Source organism: Leptonychotes weddellii, chromosome 2 (assembly GCF_054177405.1).
Source record: "Leptonychotes weddellii isolate Sample4059 chromosome 2, ASM5417740v2, whole genome shotgun sequence".
NCBI classification, from domain to species: Eukaryota; Metazoa; Chordata; class Mammalia; order Carnivora; family Phocidae; genus Leptonychotes; species Leptonychotes weddellii.
This window is the reverse complement of record NC_138370.1, coordinates 172862967-172882206: the sequence shown is the minus strand read 5'-3', so window position 1 is coordinate 172882206 and position 19240 is coordinate 172862967. Positions and strand designations below refer to the sequence as shown.

The 19240-nt window shown below is 45.8% G+C and overlaps 1 protein-coding gene across 2 annotated transcripts in view; it reads left to right on the top strand.

Moving 5' to 3' along the window:
* STX18 (syntaxin 18) overlaps nt 1-19240 on the top strand; it is a 117831-nt gene that overhangs the window by 54501 nt on the left and 44090 nt on the right. For both annotated transcript variants that reach the window (XM_081812636.1, XM_081812637.1), the window contains exon 2: nt 16925-16992. In XM_081812636.1, coding sequence (XP_081668762.1) covers nt 16925-16992 — 68 coding nt within the window. The remainder of the gene's footprint in view (nt 1-16924; nt 16993-19240) is intronic.

Here is a 19240-nt window from a genome sequence, read left to right as displayed (position 1 = left end):
AAAAAAAACTTCTAATATAACGACTAGTTTTAGGTATAGCTGTTCCTTAATGTTTATTTGAGAATGACACATCCTTGATAAAATGTATCACCCATTCAGCAGACATTTGTGGAGCTAGGAAACTTGCCAGGCTTTGGGAATCCAAAATGAACAGGACACAGTTCTTTCTGGACACACACTTTTTAAAAGTCTTGTAATTTTCACCACAAAAAGGAGTGACCATATTCTTGGGATGTGGAATGCACTGCCGCGGAGTATAAATGTGTTTTATGTGCTTAGTATTTTCTGTCAGGGACTGGAAGGATTTAGAAGACATTTAGCACAGGCCTTTGGAGGAGCTGATAAACAAAACTGACCAATTGGCAGCTTGGTTGCAGCGAGTTTGGCCTGCGGCCAGTGGTAGAGGGCTGCCCGGCCGCTCTTCTTTGGTCTGAGCGGTTCTTCAGCTCGAGCCTTAACGTCCAAGAGCCCAAGTTTGGAGGTGCAGACTGACGAATTTAAGAGCATAGGCTTTGGAGTGACTTTTGGAGTATGGACCTGGGCTTTTCAACTTGCTAGAAGTATGACCTGGGGCAGGTTTCTTCACGGCTCTGTGCCTCAGTTTCCTCAGCTGTTTTTCATCTGTTAAATGCAAGGGCTTAACACAGCACCTGACACGTAGTAGACGCTAAATGTTTATGATGCTGGTGACAACGATCAGTTCCGTCGCCCCTTTTCTGCACGTTGTAAGGCAGACGTGTGGGTGGCTGTCCTGTGCTCGGTTCCCCGTCCCCCACCTGCAGGCCCCAGGGCCCGTGCCGCCTCCACCCGTCCCTTGGTGTGACTGGTCAGTGTTAACTGTCCTGACAGACTCTGCAGACGGATGGCCAGCCCCTGTCCCCTGGTGCTGAGCGGCTCCTTACGCACATGGCGTCTGCAGGAAGTTTGTGCCCTCCTGTGTTTGAGCCTGTTGTACCATGTTTTATCATCAGAGGCTCTTAACCTGAGTTCCTGTGAGCCAAGAGCCTCTGAAGCTCAAAACGGTAAGCAGAAAATCTGTGTGTATCTGTGGGAATATTTATTTTCTGTAGGGAAGAGATCAGATACATAGCTTTTGTCAGAGGCTCACAGGCATCTGTGTTCTGTAAAAAGGTAAAGAACTGTAAATATTCATGATTCTTCCTGGAAGGGCAACTCAAGAAGTTAAGAATATAACCTTCCCCCCCTCCAGTGAAACACAAATTTGAATTTTACACTATTTGTTTTGTAACATGCATAAACAATTTTAAAGATAGAGTTAAGGTTTTAATTTGAGGAACTCAAATATAAATGGAGTGTGCTTTCCTCTTAGCCCTCTTGTCAAAGTTCTGAGGAGAACAGGAAGAGCCAGAAATTAGGAGTACAGCTCTTTGAGCCCATTATTTAGCCTCTCCCATCTAGAAAGAGGAAATAATAATGGTCCCCACCTCAGAGGGTTCTAGTGAGGATTAAGTGGGGTCATCTGGACAAAGCCCTTGTAGCTCTTTTTGGCATCATAGTAAGTACTGCATATTTGCTGTTACCATTTTGTTGAACATTTACCCAGCAACATTTATAATATATACACATTAGTTGCCTTTTCTGTTCTCTATTTTACCTACACCTTATTGAACAATTATAAATATTTCTAATTTCTTATGACCAGACTCTCCAAGGTTCTATCTATAACTGAATTGTCTTGAGTCTGAAAACCTGAGTACATGAGGATCGCAAGGACGTAAATCCTTAGACTTGTGCTGAGAACCTGGGAGAGCCTCAGAGGAGGAGTCCAGCACACCTGCTCACGAGCACACTGGGTTTTCCAAAGGAGCAGAACAGATATCGGGCTGCCTGTGGAGCGCAGGTGTGCATGGGGGTCCCAGAAACGGCTCCTGGAGGAGAGTACCTGCAGGGGGGAAGGGAGAGAAGATGTGGAGGAGAGTGTTGGGGTGCAGGAGAGGGGCAAGCTGGGCACTGGAGGTGCATCCCACACAGACGGGACTGGCAGGAGGTGAACGGTGTGCCAGCAGTGTGTGCTGTCTGCTCCCCATGTGGGTGCTGGGGGCTGAGGGTGGGCTGGGCTTGGGACTCGCCGGCCCCAAGCTGGTTTGTTTCCCTGGGGCCTCTTCTATAAGAGTACCTTGCTCACTGCCTGGGAGTCTAGCATCCAAGAAGGAGCATTGGCATGCTCTTCGTGGCCCCCAAACTCAAGCCAGCCGCTTCCTCTGATGCACAGCTGAAGAAACAGCCATCGATTCCAACTCTGGCGGGGAAACGAGCTGTTTGGAACGGATTTCGAAAATGTGTGCTGGAGCCCAGTGTGGTCTCTTCTGTCGTGTGCATGGTGTGTGCTTTTCACCTTCTGCACGGAAGTCAAGCCTGACGTCAGGCGACCACAGGCTGGGGCCTCTCGCAAAGCTGCGGTGGGGAGTGGAAAGCAGCAGAACAGGATGCGGCGCAGATCCCTCCAGCAGCCCTTCCCCTCGCCGCAGGTACCACGGGCCGTACACGGCGCAGCCCTGTACAGATGCTCCTCGCATCGGTGGCTTGTGGTCGTCTTCACAGTCATTGTCTCATTCATACGCTCAGAGGTTACGGCTCGAAGAGGTTCAGTAACTGGCGCAAGACCGTGTCACGGGTCAGTGACCGAGCTGTGGCAGAGCTCGGTCTGGATTCCCATCTGGACTCACATCCGCCCGGCCGACCGGGACTGGGAGGAGTGCAGCCTCTGTGCACACTCTGCACACACACACTCCACACGCATGGTCGCTGCACACGGTCTGTACACAGGCCTCTGCACACACCGTGCACACGGTCTCTACAGCCGCGGCGTCTCTGCACACACTGCACACAATCTGCACACTCAGTCTCTGCACACGCAGTCTCTGCACACGCTCTACACCCGCAGCCTCTCTGCACACACTGCACACAATCTGCACACTCAGTCTCTGCGCACGCGGTGTCTGCACACAGTCTCTCTGCACACACTGCACACAATCTGTACACAGTCTGTGCACCCCCTCTGCACAGTCTCCGGCCCAGACGGGTTTTGGATGGGATCTGAAAAGCAGTGTGAAGCCATGTAAGACCCTTGGGTTGGAACTTCCTGTTCTCCTGGCCCTCCTCCGTCCCTCTCTCCTTCTTTATTACCTCCCATCTTACTGTGCCTGGCCCGTTCTGAGTCTGACATATTTGTCAAGGGAACAAATAAAAGAAAGGTTTCCAGGCACACAGAAAAGAAAGTAGTGATGATTAAGCAGCCTGGGCTCACGAAGCAGGGGCCATACCCACCCCCCAGCCTCATTTGTGTTGGGTTGCTAGGCAGATAGGTGTGGGGAAGATCTGCTTTCAGAAGGCAGTTAGCAAAGTCTCCACAATATTTTTGTGGACGAAACATTGTTTTAAATGGACTGAAGATTTGGACTGTTGGGGCATGTGTGGCTGGTTGAGCTGCTTGTCCACAGGGAGGGGACTAGAACTCCTTGCTTCTCTTTCAGCCCCATTTTTACCCCATTTTTTTAATTGATTATTTTTAGTTATAGATGTCTTTGATGGCAGATGATCAGAGTCGCAAATAACAGGAAGTGGGGGAAAATAGGAATATAGTGAAGGCATAGATTATCAGCAGCAGTCATGGAAGAAATAATTATAGTTGATAAGAAGTAAGTCTCACTCGGTGACATGAAAGTGAGCATGCTCTTGGGTAGCATTAATAGAAGCCCAGAAGCTAGAACAAGAGGGTGATGTTTCTGCTTTTCTCTGCATTTCCTGCTGACACACAGAATATTGAGTCCGTTCTGGGAACCACATTTGATTTTTGAGGCCCCTGAATTGCAACATTCAGAGGAGATTAAAGAAGGCTTGAAGGGATTGAGAATGTTTAGTTTAGAGAAGAGAGAAGACTCACAGAGGGGTTGGGGTGGGGGACACAATAGCTGAACCCAATGCAGAATGGAAAAGAACTTTGCATGGTTCCAAGTGGGGTGGGTGACCCGGAAGAGCCGGTGTCCAGACAGTGGACTCCCCACCATCAGACAAAGCAGGTAAGCGTCATCTAGGCCCTTTCTGGTCTTTGAGAATCCAGGAAGGGAGAGATTTACTTGCTTTATTCCCTATGTATCACGTGGCATGTGCAAGGCACGGAGAAAGGCCAGAGAGGCCAGGAATGGACAGAGTTTGGAAATGGGAACATGCTAGCAATGCCAAATAAATGAATACAGTTTGGGGAGCTGAAGAACAGGCATTAAAATGTTTAATTAGTGTGATCACGAAGACAAGGAGATGTAGAGAGAAAAGTTGAGGTCAGAAGAATGAGGAGGAAAAGGCTGGGAAGGTGATAGGCTTCTGCTGTTTCTTGAAGTTGAAGGAACCTAGACCTGTTTTAAAATGAAAGCTGCCCTGAGCTCCCTGCATCACAAAGTGCTGTCTAGTGCTCTTTCAGGTTTTGAGATTACATCCTGAGCTCTTTGATTATCTCATTAACATGAAGAATCTAAGATTTTATTTTTTTAATTTCTAAATTTCTAAAAGGGATAGATGCTTAATATTAGAAGAAATACTTTTTCAGGTTGCTAATATGAGCCAGTAGGCCACCAAATTCATCCCAACAAATGTTAGTCATCCTTGTCTCCTAGTTTAACCATCCCACCTGTTTGCTACTCAAGACTGAAGCCACAATAGAAGGGTGGAAATAGAAACATCAATCTCTCTCCTTTTTTGTGCATACAGTTCTCATTCTCCCTCTCTCCATGTGTCTGTCTGTCTTTCTTTCTCAACACAGTCTGAATTCTGAAAACTGCAGTCCAGTAAGTTTGGTATTGGTTCTCAACAAAAATCCAGAACAGGTTATTTAGGTACTGATTACAGTTTTCTGTAGGTTATGGTCACCTGTGTCTTCTTTCTAATGAGGTTTCCAAACTGATGAATAGAGCACTTTATATATTGAACTAATGATAACATATATGTTTACATTTACATATGTACATATGTATATACATATGTATACACATATATATGTATACATGTATACATATATATATCCAAATAAGATTTATAACATTCAACTAACAGGCACAGTGTGCCTCAAGGAAGGCTTCACACAGAGAAAGTGGGAGTGAACCCACAGTGCCGTGTGTTAATACCTTCTTGGGCCCAGCATGTGAGTAGAACACTGGCCGTGAGAAAGAAGACACTTCAGGCAGAGAGAACAGTAGGTGCCAACGTGCAGAGGCAGCGAAGAGGAAGCCGCATGAGGGAAAGGCTCTGTGGGTCTAGAATGTGGGGTGGGTGTGGGAAGGGCCGGAGGGTGGACGGTGTTTCAGTTCCTTTGGCAGATGTTGAACAAGCTGAATGGACAGGCCTGGCTGTCCAGTTTAATTTGTGGGGTAGAAAAGAGGGAAGAGTCTGAAATGACCTGCGACTTTCTAACTGGAGGACTGGAGAGAGAGAAGCTTTCTCTTTGGGGGAACAGGAACAGGCAGCACTAAGTAAGCTGGGAGGGTTGAGTGTCAGTGGTTGGATCATTGACACTGGGGGCCGCATTGCTCTGGAGGCACCAGTGGGACTCGCAGTGGAGGTTGGATGCGCTCACCTGGAACACAGGAGCGGGGCAGAGGCTGGGTGGACGGGTTCTGTAGAGGGTAAATGAAGCTGCGGATGGGAGTGTGTGCATGCTGAACCTAGTATGCTTCACGGGTTAGCAAAGGCAGAGGAGGCAGTGAATGAAGGTAAAGAAAGTTTGCCAGAGGTTTAAGAGGAGAACCTGGCGAGAGTGGGGTCCAGGAAGCAGAGAGAGGATGGAGCTTCAGGAGGGGGAGAGGGAGGGAGAGAGCATCAGGAGTTTGTGATTACAGGCAGGGGGTGGCCAGAGCCCCCGCCACGACTGTCACCCCTCCAGTGCCCCGCGGTCATTGAACGGTGGCGGCGGAGGAGGGGGAGTGCTGGGAGGGGCTCAGCCCCCGACGCTCGCTTCCTAAACAGTTGCTGAAAGAAAGGAAGCAGGAAAGGAATGGGTTCACGTAGGCGGTCCCTTAGCAGACCGGCGGCTGTGGCCCAGAGCGCCAGTGGAATGTCTGTGGCCTTGCCAGGCTCTTTTGTGGGTGACTAGTCGGTGGGGAGCTTCTCTTGCTTGGGGACCCAGCGCAGACAGCCCCCGCTGTGAGGGCTGCAGGGTCGCCCTGCTCCAGAGGCGCCTTGGTTCTGAACTTTCAGCTGTAATTGGTATTGATGTATTTTCAATTATGACTGAAGGGAGTGGATTCAGGATTTAGTTAGTGGGCCTCCAAATGAAACTCGGGAACACAATCCTTGTGAAAAATCATTTTAGCTTATCAGTAGTTGGCAAACATTTATACAGCAGTGGTGTTTCTGGCTGCGCCTTTGGCTGCATACTAAACTGAACAGCAAGCTGTGTCCACTGATTGAATGAAAAAAATAATGATTCTGTGTTACAGGGAACCTTTTACAATATGCCAGAGGGACCTACTGGAGTCTCTTTAATCTTGAACAATGGTTGTTTCTTGCAGAGGCAAATTATGCAAATCGGTACTTAGTGTTTCATAATCAATCAGGTCTTTGTTGGAAGTGTTGTGAGTGCCAGCAGAACAGAATTCCTAGCATGGGAGTAGGGGCTGTGGGGGCGTGGCTTGCAAGTCAAACCACTGCTGTGACCAGCAAAGGACACTTGTGACCGCTTTGAACTCGCCCCACAGTTAAAAGGCAGTCATCCTTTGAGAAGAATCCCACCGTTTTGTACCGGGGTTTTTGTTTTACAGTTTATCTCGCTTTGGGTAATTTACAAAGCACCCGGGAAGGAGCAGCGCGCCAGGCTGGTCTGTGGGGGACACACGTAAACAGAGCTGGGCCTGCCGCCTGGGATGGCAGATGGCAGATGGCAGCCATGTGCCTGGAGCTCCCTTTGTGTCTGCCCTGCCTCGAGTGCAGGGTTTTCAAGTCGTCTTGGACTCCTCCAAGTGCACGTGCGTATTTTCAAACAATGTCGTTCCAGCTTCGGCCTGCGCAGAATAATTAACCTTTAATAATCCTTTGATTCTAGATCAAAAAACAAAGAGCCAGGGAAATCTTAAAAGCCCTTGGGAAGAAAGGGTGATGTGTTTTAGAGTTCCTGTTATTACTCCAGCTGCAGTCCTCGTGTTGCCATCTAGTGGATAATGTGAAGTATGAGCCGCCAGACTGTGCAGTTTTACCCCACTCTTCGTTTTTGAAAGGGGTAGAGAATCAATCTGGTTCGTAACACTGAATCATTATTGAGGAAAGGCTTTGGACCAGGCGTATGCCTGAGCAGCTTACGTCAGATAGACACGAAAATGTTTTACAACAAGATGCTAATGTCTCTGAAAGAGATCTTCCTGAAGGAGGGGGCCTCAACCTGGCCTAGAAGAGGCAGAGAAGACTTTTAGGAGGTGTCTCCCTTGAGCAGAGGAGTTGAGGCAGAAGACGGATTGGTTGGAGGTTGGGGGGGGCGGCTTCAACTCCGGAGTTGTGCACAGGGAGAGGGACCCCCAGGCCCCAGGCTTAAATTGGGTCTGATTTGTCGGTATTGGGGAGTCAGTGCATACTTTTAGTCAGGAAGTATGTGGGAAGATTTGCCTTTTTTCACTTTTTGTCTGATTACAAAGACTATACATACTAATTGTAGGGAAAAAGGTACAAAAATGTATTAAGAAGAAAGCAAAATCTCCAAATCTCACCAGGCAGACAACCATCAATATTTGGATAGGCAATCTTTTAGGTTCCTGTCTGTGTGTGTACAACTTTAGGTGCCATTTCCCGTCTTTTCTGTAAATGGGTCATGCAGTGTGTGTTTTGGGCAAGCTTGGTTCCCACCTCCATCCCCCCAATAATACGCTTGTGGCCAAACCCGCCATGTTAGCAGCTCAGATTCACCCAGGGTACCTTGCACGATCTCACGGGTGCACAGGCTGGGATGTTTTTGGTTTTGTTTGCTCCCTCCTAGTAAAACCTTTATGTGTAAGGACAGGTGATGTGAGAATCTTTTTTTTTCCCCCCTGTCAAATGCATCTGATTTAGAAACCACACAGCTTTTATGATAGATGGATTGTGGAGAATTTCAGTGTCTTTATTTGGGGAATGAGTCTTATTTAAATATCGCTACTTAACAGTGAACTCAATTTATGTTCAGAGAAAGAAAGGAATGAAGGAGTCAGATGAATACCTGTCGTTTTAGAATGCAGTTCGAATCACTTGTTAGGTGAAGTGTCAACTTCCTGACGAAGCCAGATCCTGGCTGATCCTGGAGTGTGGCTCTTAGCTTTTACTGTCCCATAGCTTTAGCCCGTGCCTTTAACTAGAACAACTCTGCTCAGCATTGGGTATTTTTGATCTCAAAACATTCCATCTACACTCGCGGTAAAAGCAAGTCTCACAGACGTGCTGTGCTCAGCTGGGACAGCAGGGCCATCTTTGTGGACTTGCAGAGACTAGAAGCACACAGGCTCTTGGTTTGGGAGTCACAATCTCCCATTTCTTTGGAACCATTTACGCGGAATGTATACCTCCGTGTCTTCTCATCTGTGGACTGGGATCGTAATGGAACCTACCCCATAGGGTTGTGAGGAGTAAATGAGGTAGTGGGTGCAGAGCATTTACACTGGTGCTGGCCACGTAGTATGCACTCAATAAAAGCTGGCAGTTAGCTCCTGCTACTACTGGATTTCAAAATAATGTTTACCTCCCTCTCTTTGTAGTGAAGCCCAGGGAGATTAAGCAACTTGCTCAAAATTTCAGTTGGCAAAGGTTAAGAGTTTAGGGGAGCTTGTAAAAGCACCCCTTTCTTCTCAACCCAATTTTGGAACCACCTGAAAGAGAAATACAGGAGTCAGAACATGAAAAAGCCACATGGGGAACCTGGCTTTAGATTTGTAGCCAAATACGGGGGGAGCTTGGGTCAGAATATACCCTCTCTGCTGGCTGGCTGATGTGAACAGAGGGGAGGGTGAGACGGAGCTGAGCATGCTCATTCCTTTGTCCAAATCATAAACCAGTTAGTTAAGTTGCTCCTCCCCCCTCTGAGGCCAGGAATATTGGTCCTGCTGAAGCCCCTGCATGTAAAGCCTAAGGAGTGGGGATCAGGGTCTCCCTCAGCAGTGGGTGGTGAAGCCGAGGTCAGAACCCAAGAATCTCTGCCCTCCCTGGATTTCTTACCCATTTCTCTCTTGCCCACCCTGCTCCGCCCAGATCCACGCAGCCTTTTGCCCTGAGTCAGCTCCTCTGCCCGTACCCTGCCCGACCTGTAGGAGGCTTAGGGGCACTCAAACATGGGGAAGAAAAGCAGTCTGGGAAGTTGTCTTCATTGTTCCTTTAAGCCGTGTTTTGTGGTAGTTTGATGATTGATACTCAGAACGAACTGGTCAGCATTGTACTGCTGGTCTTCCTGACCGTCCTGTTTCATTGCTCATGTTTGTGGGCCTTCCGCTCCACACCTGGGTAGCTTTGCCAACGCCACGCCTGCCATGTTGCAAAACCCAAGGCACGGCAGCTGACCTGGGAGGAGAGGATGTGAGCCAGTGGAAACATTATCTTTAGATACATGAATATTCCTGCTTTAGCATATAGGTGACTTAAAATGAGCACTGTGTGTGGAAGCCTTTCTTGCAGATCTTTCTGTATCCACTGTAGTTAAAAACATTTTTAAATTCAACATTGTACACACATACTCTCACATGAAGTCCAGCTTATATTACTGTGAAGAAAAACCTCAAACTTCGGTAAGCTAAATATTAGTAGTCCGACTAGTCTTAGACAGTATAATACAGGATGAGTAACTTTTCACCCTTTAGTCACACAGATCTGTGATCAATCCCAGTTCTGCCTCTTGCTAGCCTTGTAACCTTACATGGGCCTCAGTTTCCACGTTTCTTAAATGGGACTGAGGTCATGTCTGATTCATCCAGTTGTTCCGGGAGGATAAATGACGGCACATGTTGACTGAGCAGTTTCCGCACGGCCTGACACACCCATGGCGGGTGCTCAGCAGAGGCAGTCACCGTTCGGTGTAAGCAAGTATGTAGTGCATTGCTGAATAGGAGAGAGGAAGACAGGATCAGCTTGACGTTGCTCACTCGGATACCTTTGTCCGTCGTCCCCTCTGTGAATATCGTACTGGATGGACTACAGTCGTGACCTGCCTGCCATCTGTGCTTCAGTTTGGAGGTTAGGAACTCAAGCCTGATACGTAGAATGCCTGGGCTCCACCCAGACTTCACTCCATGTGTCCCTAAGCACATTATTTATCCTTTCTCTGACTCCGTTTTCTCACCTGTAGAATAGGCGTGATGGTGTTACCCATGATCGCGCCTGGGAGAATCAGGTGAGTGAGTGCACACACAGCTCCGGGAGTACCGCCTGGCTCACGGTCTCCGCTCAGTGAAGGTTTTGTTGTTTTTTGCTTTTTTGAAGGGGCATTGAACCTGGTAAATGGAACTTTAAGCAAAGATTGCAAGTACTGAGAAATAAAGTAGGTAGAGATTTTGCATGGAATTTAGTTTTTGGTTCAAGTATGGATTATTACTAGTTTGGCAGCAGAAAATCTGTACTTCAAACGACTAAAAGTGTTGGGGGGAAGCAAATGTTAAATGGGAGATTTTTTAAAAATAATGTTTTTATTAAGAGAGATTTCAAATATATACTGGAGTAGACAGAATGGCATAAGGAACCCCCATCTACACATGTGCCCCATCTTCAACATGTACCAACTCATGACCCATCCTGCTTCATCTGATACTCCCTCTCCCCCATATTGTTTTGAAGCAAATCTAAGGTATCATATTTGACTTGTAAATTTTTCAGTATACATCTCTAAAAGATAAGAATTTTAAAAACAAAAAAGTAAAAGTAATCCTAATGCTTGCTGTTATCATACCTAAGCAAAAAATCATTATAATTTCTTAATATCAGTATTAAGTGGGAGATTTTCTTTAACTGGTGAAATAACCGTACACAGCAAACATTAAAGTAACTTGAATGAAACTAGAAAATACCAGCATGTCCATTAATTTAATGGTTTTGAGGGAGCCCATGCTGGCTCAGCATATTTAGGGGTTACCAGCTCTGCCAGTAATACCACCTCTCTGGGCTTTGGTTTCTCTCCACCAAGAAAAATAACCTATTTGAACAGGGTTGATGTGAGAGTTAAACAAAATAACCTGCTTCAAGTGACTGGTACAGTGCAGATAGTAAATACATCATGCATTCCTTTCTTCCTTTTCTCTTTTAGCTACAGTTCAATTCTTTTTTTTTTTTTTTTTTTTTTAAGATTTTATTTATTTGCGAGAGAGAGAATGAGAGACAGAGAGCATGAGAGGGAGGAGGGTCAGAGGGAGAAGCAGACTCCCTGCTGAGCAGGGAGCCCGACGTGGGACTCGATCCCGGGACTCCGGGATCATGACCTGAGCCGAAGGCAGTCGCTTAACCAACTGAGCCACCCAGGCGCCCCTAGCTACAGTTCAATTCTTAAAGTACAGTTTATGTTAGAAATGAAGGACACTTCTCACATAATATGGCAGTGTAATCAGTCCACGGCTCATGGCCATAGAAACTCTCCCATGGTGGGCCGACTGTCAGTCAGATGGAAGATGATCAGCCTTTTGAGAGCAGATAATCTCTTGTGAAGTGTGTTAGGTTGCACGTCTTCAGTAGATTTTACCTTCTGAAAACACACCCCACTGACTGTCTAGGGGAATTATTTGCACAGATACCCAGCATGTTCATCTTCCTTTGTTTGTTCACAGTTGTTTCGGTGCAATCTTGTGATACCTCTGATACCTTTTTGATCCAGCTCGTACGTCAGGAGTTATCAGATCTTGAAGCCCTTTCTGTTGGTTTTTCAACCCCCACAGATTCTTTTTTTCCCCCTCCTTTCTTCATCCAACATTTATTCACTACTGGAGATGAATAGGGCATACATCCTGACCTCAAGGAACTCAGCTGAAGTCTAGTGGGGGGTCACAGGTAAATACTTCTAATGTTCTATGGGAAGTGCTAATGGGTGTCTGTAAAATACTAAGGAAGGTGTTAGGGAAGGCTTCATGGAGGAGGTGACGTTTAGGTGGAACCTGGAAGGATGAACAGGGATTCTTCTGGTGGCATGGAGTTGGAATAAAGAAAGCAGGCAGAAGAAGAGCAGTCACAGAGGCACAGAGCTATGAAGATGGTGTGTCCTTCATCTGCCCGAGGCTGTGATGCGCCCCACAGCCTGGCTCAGCCCCCAGAACACTCCCTGGTTTTAGCCCCTGCATTTTGTCACCCACCGATCCCACAGACTTTTCCAGTGACCTCTTGTTTCCTCCCAGGACCCTCTCCCTGCCCTCCTCCCCATGTCATTCAGTGATACCAAGACTAAGAAATCGACCCTAGTTTCAGATCTTTACGGGGCAATAAGACTTTCATTTTACTCTGATTTCCATGTCAGACTTAACACTGGAATGGCCTTTCTCCTTTTAAAAGTAAGAGGCATTCTCTTTGGATACACACATACGAGTGGTTCTTTTAAAACGAGCACTATGTGTAGAAGCATTCAAAATGGAAAGCATACAAGTACTCAACCTCTACAATTTTGAAAACATAAGGGCCATATCAGAATCATATGAAATACACTATCTTTGGCAGTTTATTCTCAAAAATAGGACTAAGCACAACAGTGAACAGATCAGAGCTTGGCCAAGAATCTTTACAAAGATGGTGGTGGTCGTGTGATTAAACTGTCAAATCGTTCATGATGAAGATAGCTCTATCATATAATGCTATTTGGGACTTAAGGATGTCTATTTAGATAAATCAAAGACCTATTGAAATTTTTTTTCTTATTGATTTGTTGTGATTTTTGTATGTATGTATTTATTTTAGGAATCTGATAGAATTTCAAGGCTGTCAAATACCTACAGAAATCTTACTGCTCATTTATGCATTTGAAATATTATTTTGTTCATTATCCTCACGTTAAGTATTGAGTTATACTGATATTGTTAAGTCAGTAATTAATACCTCTTAATTTACCAAGAATTCCATTTAATACTGAACAAGCTTCAGTTTGTTTTAATAAATTTATTTTGTAGAAGTTTGCCATTACAGAACATGAGAAATTGGGATCGCATTTGTTATACTTGAAGTGAAACCTCTTCTAATTATGTTTTTTGAGATGCCTGTGGGGTCTTCTTGCCGCTGACACTCACCCCGTTGCACCATTGTAACCTGGTAGACTACAGCCAGCTAGAGGTGCGGGTGGGGGGCCGTGGGGGGTGGGCGGTGGATCTAGCCTATGTGCTAGATTCCTTTGGACTTGTTAAAACTTTTTACGGAAAACTTTATGACTCCTACAAAAAAAACCCTGTTAACCTACTTTGAATGTTTGTGTGCCGCACCTCCCCCCTCCCCGCCATGCATATGTTGAAGCCCTAATTCCCAGTGTGATAGTGGGAGGAGGTGGGGCCGGTGGGAGGTGATCAGGTCATGAATGAGATTAATGACCTTATAAGAAGAGACACAGGAGAGGTGACACCTCTCCACCACGTGGGGGTGCAGCAAGAAGGCAGTTCTATGCAGACTGGGAGAAGGGTTCTCGCCACACCCCCGATCTCCTGGCACCTTGATCTGGGACTTCCCAGCCTCCAGAACTGTGAGACTGTGTTGTCCTGTAAGCCACCCAGCCTGTGGGATTGTGTCACAGCAGCTTACACTAAGATAAGGTGTATTAGTTTCTTCTTGCTACTGTAACAAGTGACCATAAATCCAGTGGCTTAAAACAACAAAATTTATTATCTTATGGTCTTGTAGGCAGAAGTCCAAAATGGGACTTCCTAGGCTGAAATCAAAGTGTTGGCAGGGCTGTGTTCTTTTCTGGGGAGACTGTAGGGGAGAATCCATTTCCCTGCCTTTCCCAACTTGTAGAGGCGGACTCCGTTCCTTGGCTCCTCCCCTCCATCTTCAAAGCAGGCAGTGTTGGATTGAGTCCTTCTCCCATGGCATCACGCTGCCTCTGTCTTCTGCCTCCCTCTTCCACATTTAAGGGCCCTTATGATTATGCAGGGCCTACCTACCTAGATAATCTCCCTATTTTAAGGTGGACTGATGAGCAACCTTAATTCCATCTGCTACGTTAATTCTCCTTTGCCCTGTCACGTAATATAGTCACAGGTCCCAGGGATTATGCGTTGCGAGGGTGGCATTACTCTGCCTACAACAGTCAATATAATCCTTTGGGGATTATTCAATACCCACTGTTTATTCAACATGTAGTGAAAGTTTGTGAGGCTCTGCTTTTCTCCAAGAACAGGAAAGAGAAACGACCCTTCGCCTTCTAGGAGCTGGCCATCTGGTGAAGGGAAGTCAGTCTAAAACGAGTCATTGTGGCCTTCTTGAGGGAAGGGTGCTGAAATGCGTATATATGCCACATTCTGTGGGCGAGTGGGGTCTGGCTGTGCCTGGGAACACAGAGTAGGGAAGAAACGAGAGGAGGAGAAGTTTGCGAAGGAGGGAGGTTGGTAGGGTATTCCAGGAAAAGGGAGAACCATCTGGATGTGCGTGTTGGGAAGTCCTGGGACTTGGAGCCTGGAACCTGGTGGGGAGTGTGGAAGGGACTGAGGCCACACGGGACTCTTGGAGCTGGACTGTGAAGGGCCCTGAGTGCTTTATGGGGGTTTGGACTTGACCCCATTGTTTAGGCCCAGAGGTTATGGTTGGCTGCCCTTTGGCAAATCAGCCGCACAGCTGCTTCCTTTGGCTGCAGCATATTTTAAATCCAGAGTTCACCACTGCCAAATGTACTACAGCCATCCACTTCCCTTGCTTTACTCGTGTGTGCTGTTCACCTGGCCCCTTGTAGGTAGGGGTTGGGGAAGGGGATAGAAACCATTGAAAGTTTAAAACAGGAGAGTCACGATCAAATCGTATATGTGGTGCGGTAAACACCTTGTTTGTACTTCTCTTAAATGTTCTCCCCACAGTCTTAAAAGTCAGATTTTATAATGCATTTAAGTAGAAACTAGGAATAAGGGTATAAGGAAGGCAGCTATGTTGTACAGGAAAACATGCTGAACTTGAACTCAGACCGTCCTGAGATTACCTTTAAGCTCTGCCACGCGGTACATGTGTCACCTTGGATGAATCACTTAGCTTCTGTGAGGCTCACTTTCCCAGACTGGTTAATATTAGAGAGCACTTTTGTCTGTGCCCACAACAGGGCTGTGGGGGAGAGAACGAGGTCGTGCTAGTGAACGTACCTCACAGGGCCAGGGGTGTCAGGCAGACTCTCAACCCTTGTTTGTTACCTGGTAAATTAGTGAACGTTATGGCCGTTCTTCATTTTTAGTTTGAGTTCTGCTCTTCAAATGCCTGAAGGTACTTTTCTGAACCATATTTATTATTTATCTAGACTTTGTGGGAAATTTAACTGAACCCCTATTGACCTATCTGCAGCCAAACGCTGAATGTTTCCTTTGTGATAAATACTATCTTTGTATTTAGGCATATACTCGTTCCACAGATACTCAGTGACTACCCTCTGTGCTCCGTGTTGTGCTTAGAACTGCGGGGAAGCAGCCCAGCCCCTGCTTACATGGTTCATAATCCCACTGATGGAGAAGCCAGAGGACGGGGCCATGTGTAACTTCGTGCCACGTGGGTGGTATGCAGAAGTGCTTTTAAGTTGAGAGCAAAGCGAAAATTAGCCTGAGTTGGCCTTGACAGAAAAACTTTCATGGAAAAGATGAAAGTTCAGCAGACCCTTCAAGGCTGGTGTTATGTATGTTTGGAATAAGTACAAAGGGCATTAGGAGGAAGCTAGTGTGAGCAGTGGTCAAAGGACAGAGCAGGCCACCAGCTTAGTTAATCATTCTTTCCTTCTGGAAACACTTTTGTCTTTGTCAACCATGGTTGTAGGTTTCTTCCTACCTCTTTTTATTTTATTTTACTTATTTTTTAATCCCTAGCTCCACATGCTGACACGTGGCAGGTGCTTTAGGGTAGGATTTTATTATACTAGATACCAGCCATCACAAATAGAGTCCTTTATACCTTTGTGTCATTTTTGTTCATCTGGGGAAGTAGGCCATCGGGAAGATGGAGGTTTGCTGTGTTGGGTGGGATCCAACGTTGCCCCTGAAGCTTTTAACTCTGCTGCTCTGTGGAGCCCTTTCTATAAACTTGATTTCTCCAGCCTTAGCATCCATCCCCAGGACACTCGGAAAAAGGAGTATTTGTCTATAAAATTTTAGATATAAGACACGTAAGGAAAGGAATTGGCCTTTATTGAGCACATGCGGATAGTTACTAGACATGCATTATCTCATTTAATCTTGAAGTTCCTTAGAGATCATCCCTTCCTAACATCTTGGATCATATCACAACTCTTATAGGAAGAGGGAACTGTCAATGAGAGACCAAGGCCCAGGAATGTGGGTGACTTTGGGGAAGTTAACCAACGAGTTAGTGATGACAGATGATCCCTGAACAACATGGGTTTGGATTGTGTGGGCCCACTTATATGTGGATTTTATTTTGATAAATGCAGTACAGTCCTATAAATGGATTTTCTCTTCCTTATGATTTTCTTAGTAACATTTTTTTTTCTCTAGCTTGCTTTATTATGAGAATACAGTATATGATATATATACAAAATACGTGCTAACCGACTTCTGGTCAACAGGCTATTAATAGTTAAATTTTGGGGGAGTCAAAAGTTATATAAGGATTTTCAACTACGGGGGTGTTGGCGCCCCTCAACCCCTCATTGTTCAAGGCTCAACTATATATGAGAATCCAAAACCAAAGTTGTCCAGTTTGTAGCTTCAAAATTTGTCTAGAACCTGCATTCTGTCCTCTATTAATTTAAAATTTATTGCAGGTGAGTGTAATGTATCTATCCATATAACTCTTTGCTTTCTTTTGATTCTAGATTTCACACATTGGCAAACTGAGAGATTTTCTTCTGGAACACAGGAAAGATTATATTAATGCTTATAGGTAAGTGCATATTTTTTACCGTGGCTTTGGTGACTGAATTCTTCCCCACATCTGTATTTCTATTGAGCCTCTTATCCTTACTTTTTACTTACTAACTCAGAGTTGTCTTGGGGAGGATCAGTTTGGTGGTGGTATATGCAGAGCAGGCAGGAGGAGCTCCTGTATCCACGGTAGGCTCTGCTAGCCCGCATGCCCTTGGGGTCACGATATCCCCACAGTGTGATCTTCTCTGCTGATGCTCCCACGTGTTTGTATCTCTGTATGTACCATAGACGTTATGAAACACGTAGACACGAATGAGACACCGGTGTCTCAGTACGTGCTTATTGAACAAAGGTTGGAACGGTGCAAGTCATGTAAACACGCATGACAAGAACTCTTGCATCTAGAGAGGGTTTGGTTAGGTTGCTTTTTCAAAAGAGAAAAGCATTTTGATTGAGACTTCCAAAATGGGTTCTGGAATAGACTCCAGCTCTCAGCAGATGCAGGAGCATTACAGAGCAGATACTTGTCCCCTGTGCTTCCCTGCGCTTTTGCACCTGGTAATGGTGTGGCCCGTCTACCATAGGACTGCACTTCCAGTGTCCTGTGTGAATTAACAAGAAGGTTGGGTGGGACATATGAAATGTCATCATCGGCAACTTTATACTTCTAAGTGTATTTCATTGTATAATTTTGGAATGTAGTGAATTACTCTTAGTGCATAGTAAAGAAGACCTTATTTTTAAGTTCTCAGTTAAAGTGATAGCTCAACACTAGATGGCAGTGTGAATTTCATTTCCAGAGTTGTACATGGATATCAAGTACTAATTTCATAGTCCATAAAAATGGAAGCTGTAGTCATTTTGGGAAGCTTAACAAAACTTGCATAAACCTCGCTGTCCAGCTCCTTTTTCTGGAGTACCTTACAACTTAGGTTACATAAGTTTTTATAGAGGCCTTTCATGGAAATCCATTATTCACTTCCCTTTGCCTTGAAAAGGCATCTAACAAGGCGAATGTTTTAAATGTTGGTTTAGTACAGGCCACCCCACTCCCTTATTGGCCTTGTGAACCTGAGAAAGTAAAGCTGTAAAACCCAATGTCGTCTCTGAACCAGGGGTCAACAAATGACCACCTGGAGGCCAAGTCCACCCTGCTGCCTGTTTTTGTACAGCCTGTGAACTAAGAATAGTTTTTAAACAGCTGGGGGAAAAGAACAAGATTTCACTACATATGAAAATTAAATGAAATTCACATTTGAGTGTCCCTGAATAAAGTTTATGGGAACACCACCAAGCCCGTTTATTTACGTGTTATCTTTGGCTGCTTTTGCACTACGGCAGCAGAATTAAATGACTGTGACAGACGACATCGCCTGCAAAGTCGGATGTATTTACTATCTGGCCCTTTTCAAAAAAAGCTTGTGGAGTCCTGCTCTAAACAGAGGGGCTGATAATCCCTCCCCGGCTAGTTGAGAGATTCACATAAGACGGTATCATTGAAATGCAACGCATTTCCTTGCATTTATAAGATTATTGTATAAGGGTGCTGTTCTGGAACTCTGCAGTAGTTTTAAACTTATGATTAGAATAGTGATATTAAGGCATTTATTTCTCCTCAGCTCCCACACACTATGTGTCCATGTTTGCAGACCACTCCGAATCCACTCCCTGATGTCACCTGGGATAGCTGGCCGCTGGCCAGGGCTTCCTCTTTTCCAGCTACCGGCAGCGGATGCTCAGACTGATGTCTGGGATCTCTGGGGGCCGGTCCTGCTCTGCCTCTTACTGGTCTTGTGGCTTGAGCATCAGATAGAACTCTAGTTCCTGAGGCTTTCTTAGTCTTGACGAATCCATCACCTTATTATGGAAGCTCAGTCTTTTACTCCTTTTCCCAGTGGCAGCTGTTCATTGCTAACTCATGCATTCTGTGTTCCACTCCTGCCCCTGTTATGGTCCTTTTGACAGAGCAGGGGCTTGGGTGGGGGTGGTCAGTGACACTTAAGTTCAGCCCCACTTCTGCCAGGTATTAGTCATGTGAGTGTCTAGAGCTCACTTCCCATCTCGTCCTTGTTTTCTTTTTTCAATGTGGATGATGCTCTTCTGAGGATTAGAAGAGATGTGTGCAAGTTCCTGACATAGAGAAGTTCCTTGGTGAAGGGTAACTGGACTGGAACCCCATGTGACCTATGTTGAAGTTATAGGGGTGGGCAGTTAGAAAAGAACACACCTCTTCTTCCTGCCAGAGAGAGGTGGGAGGGAGGGAG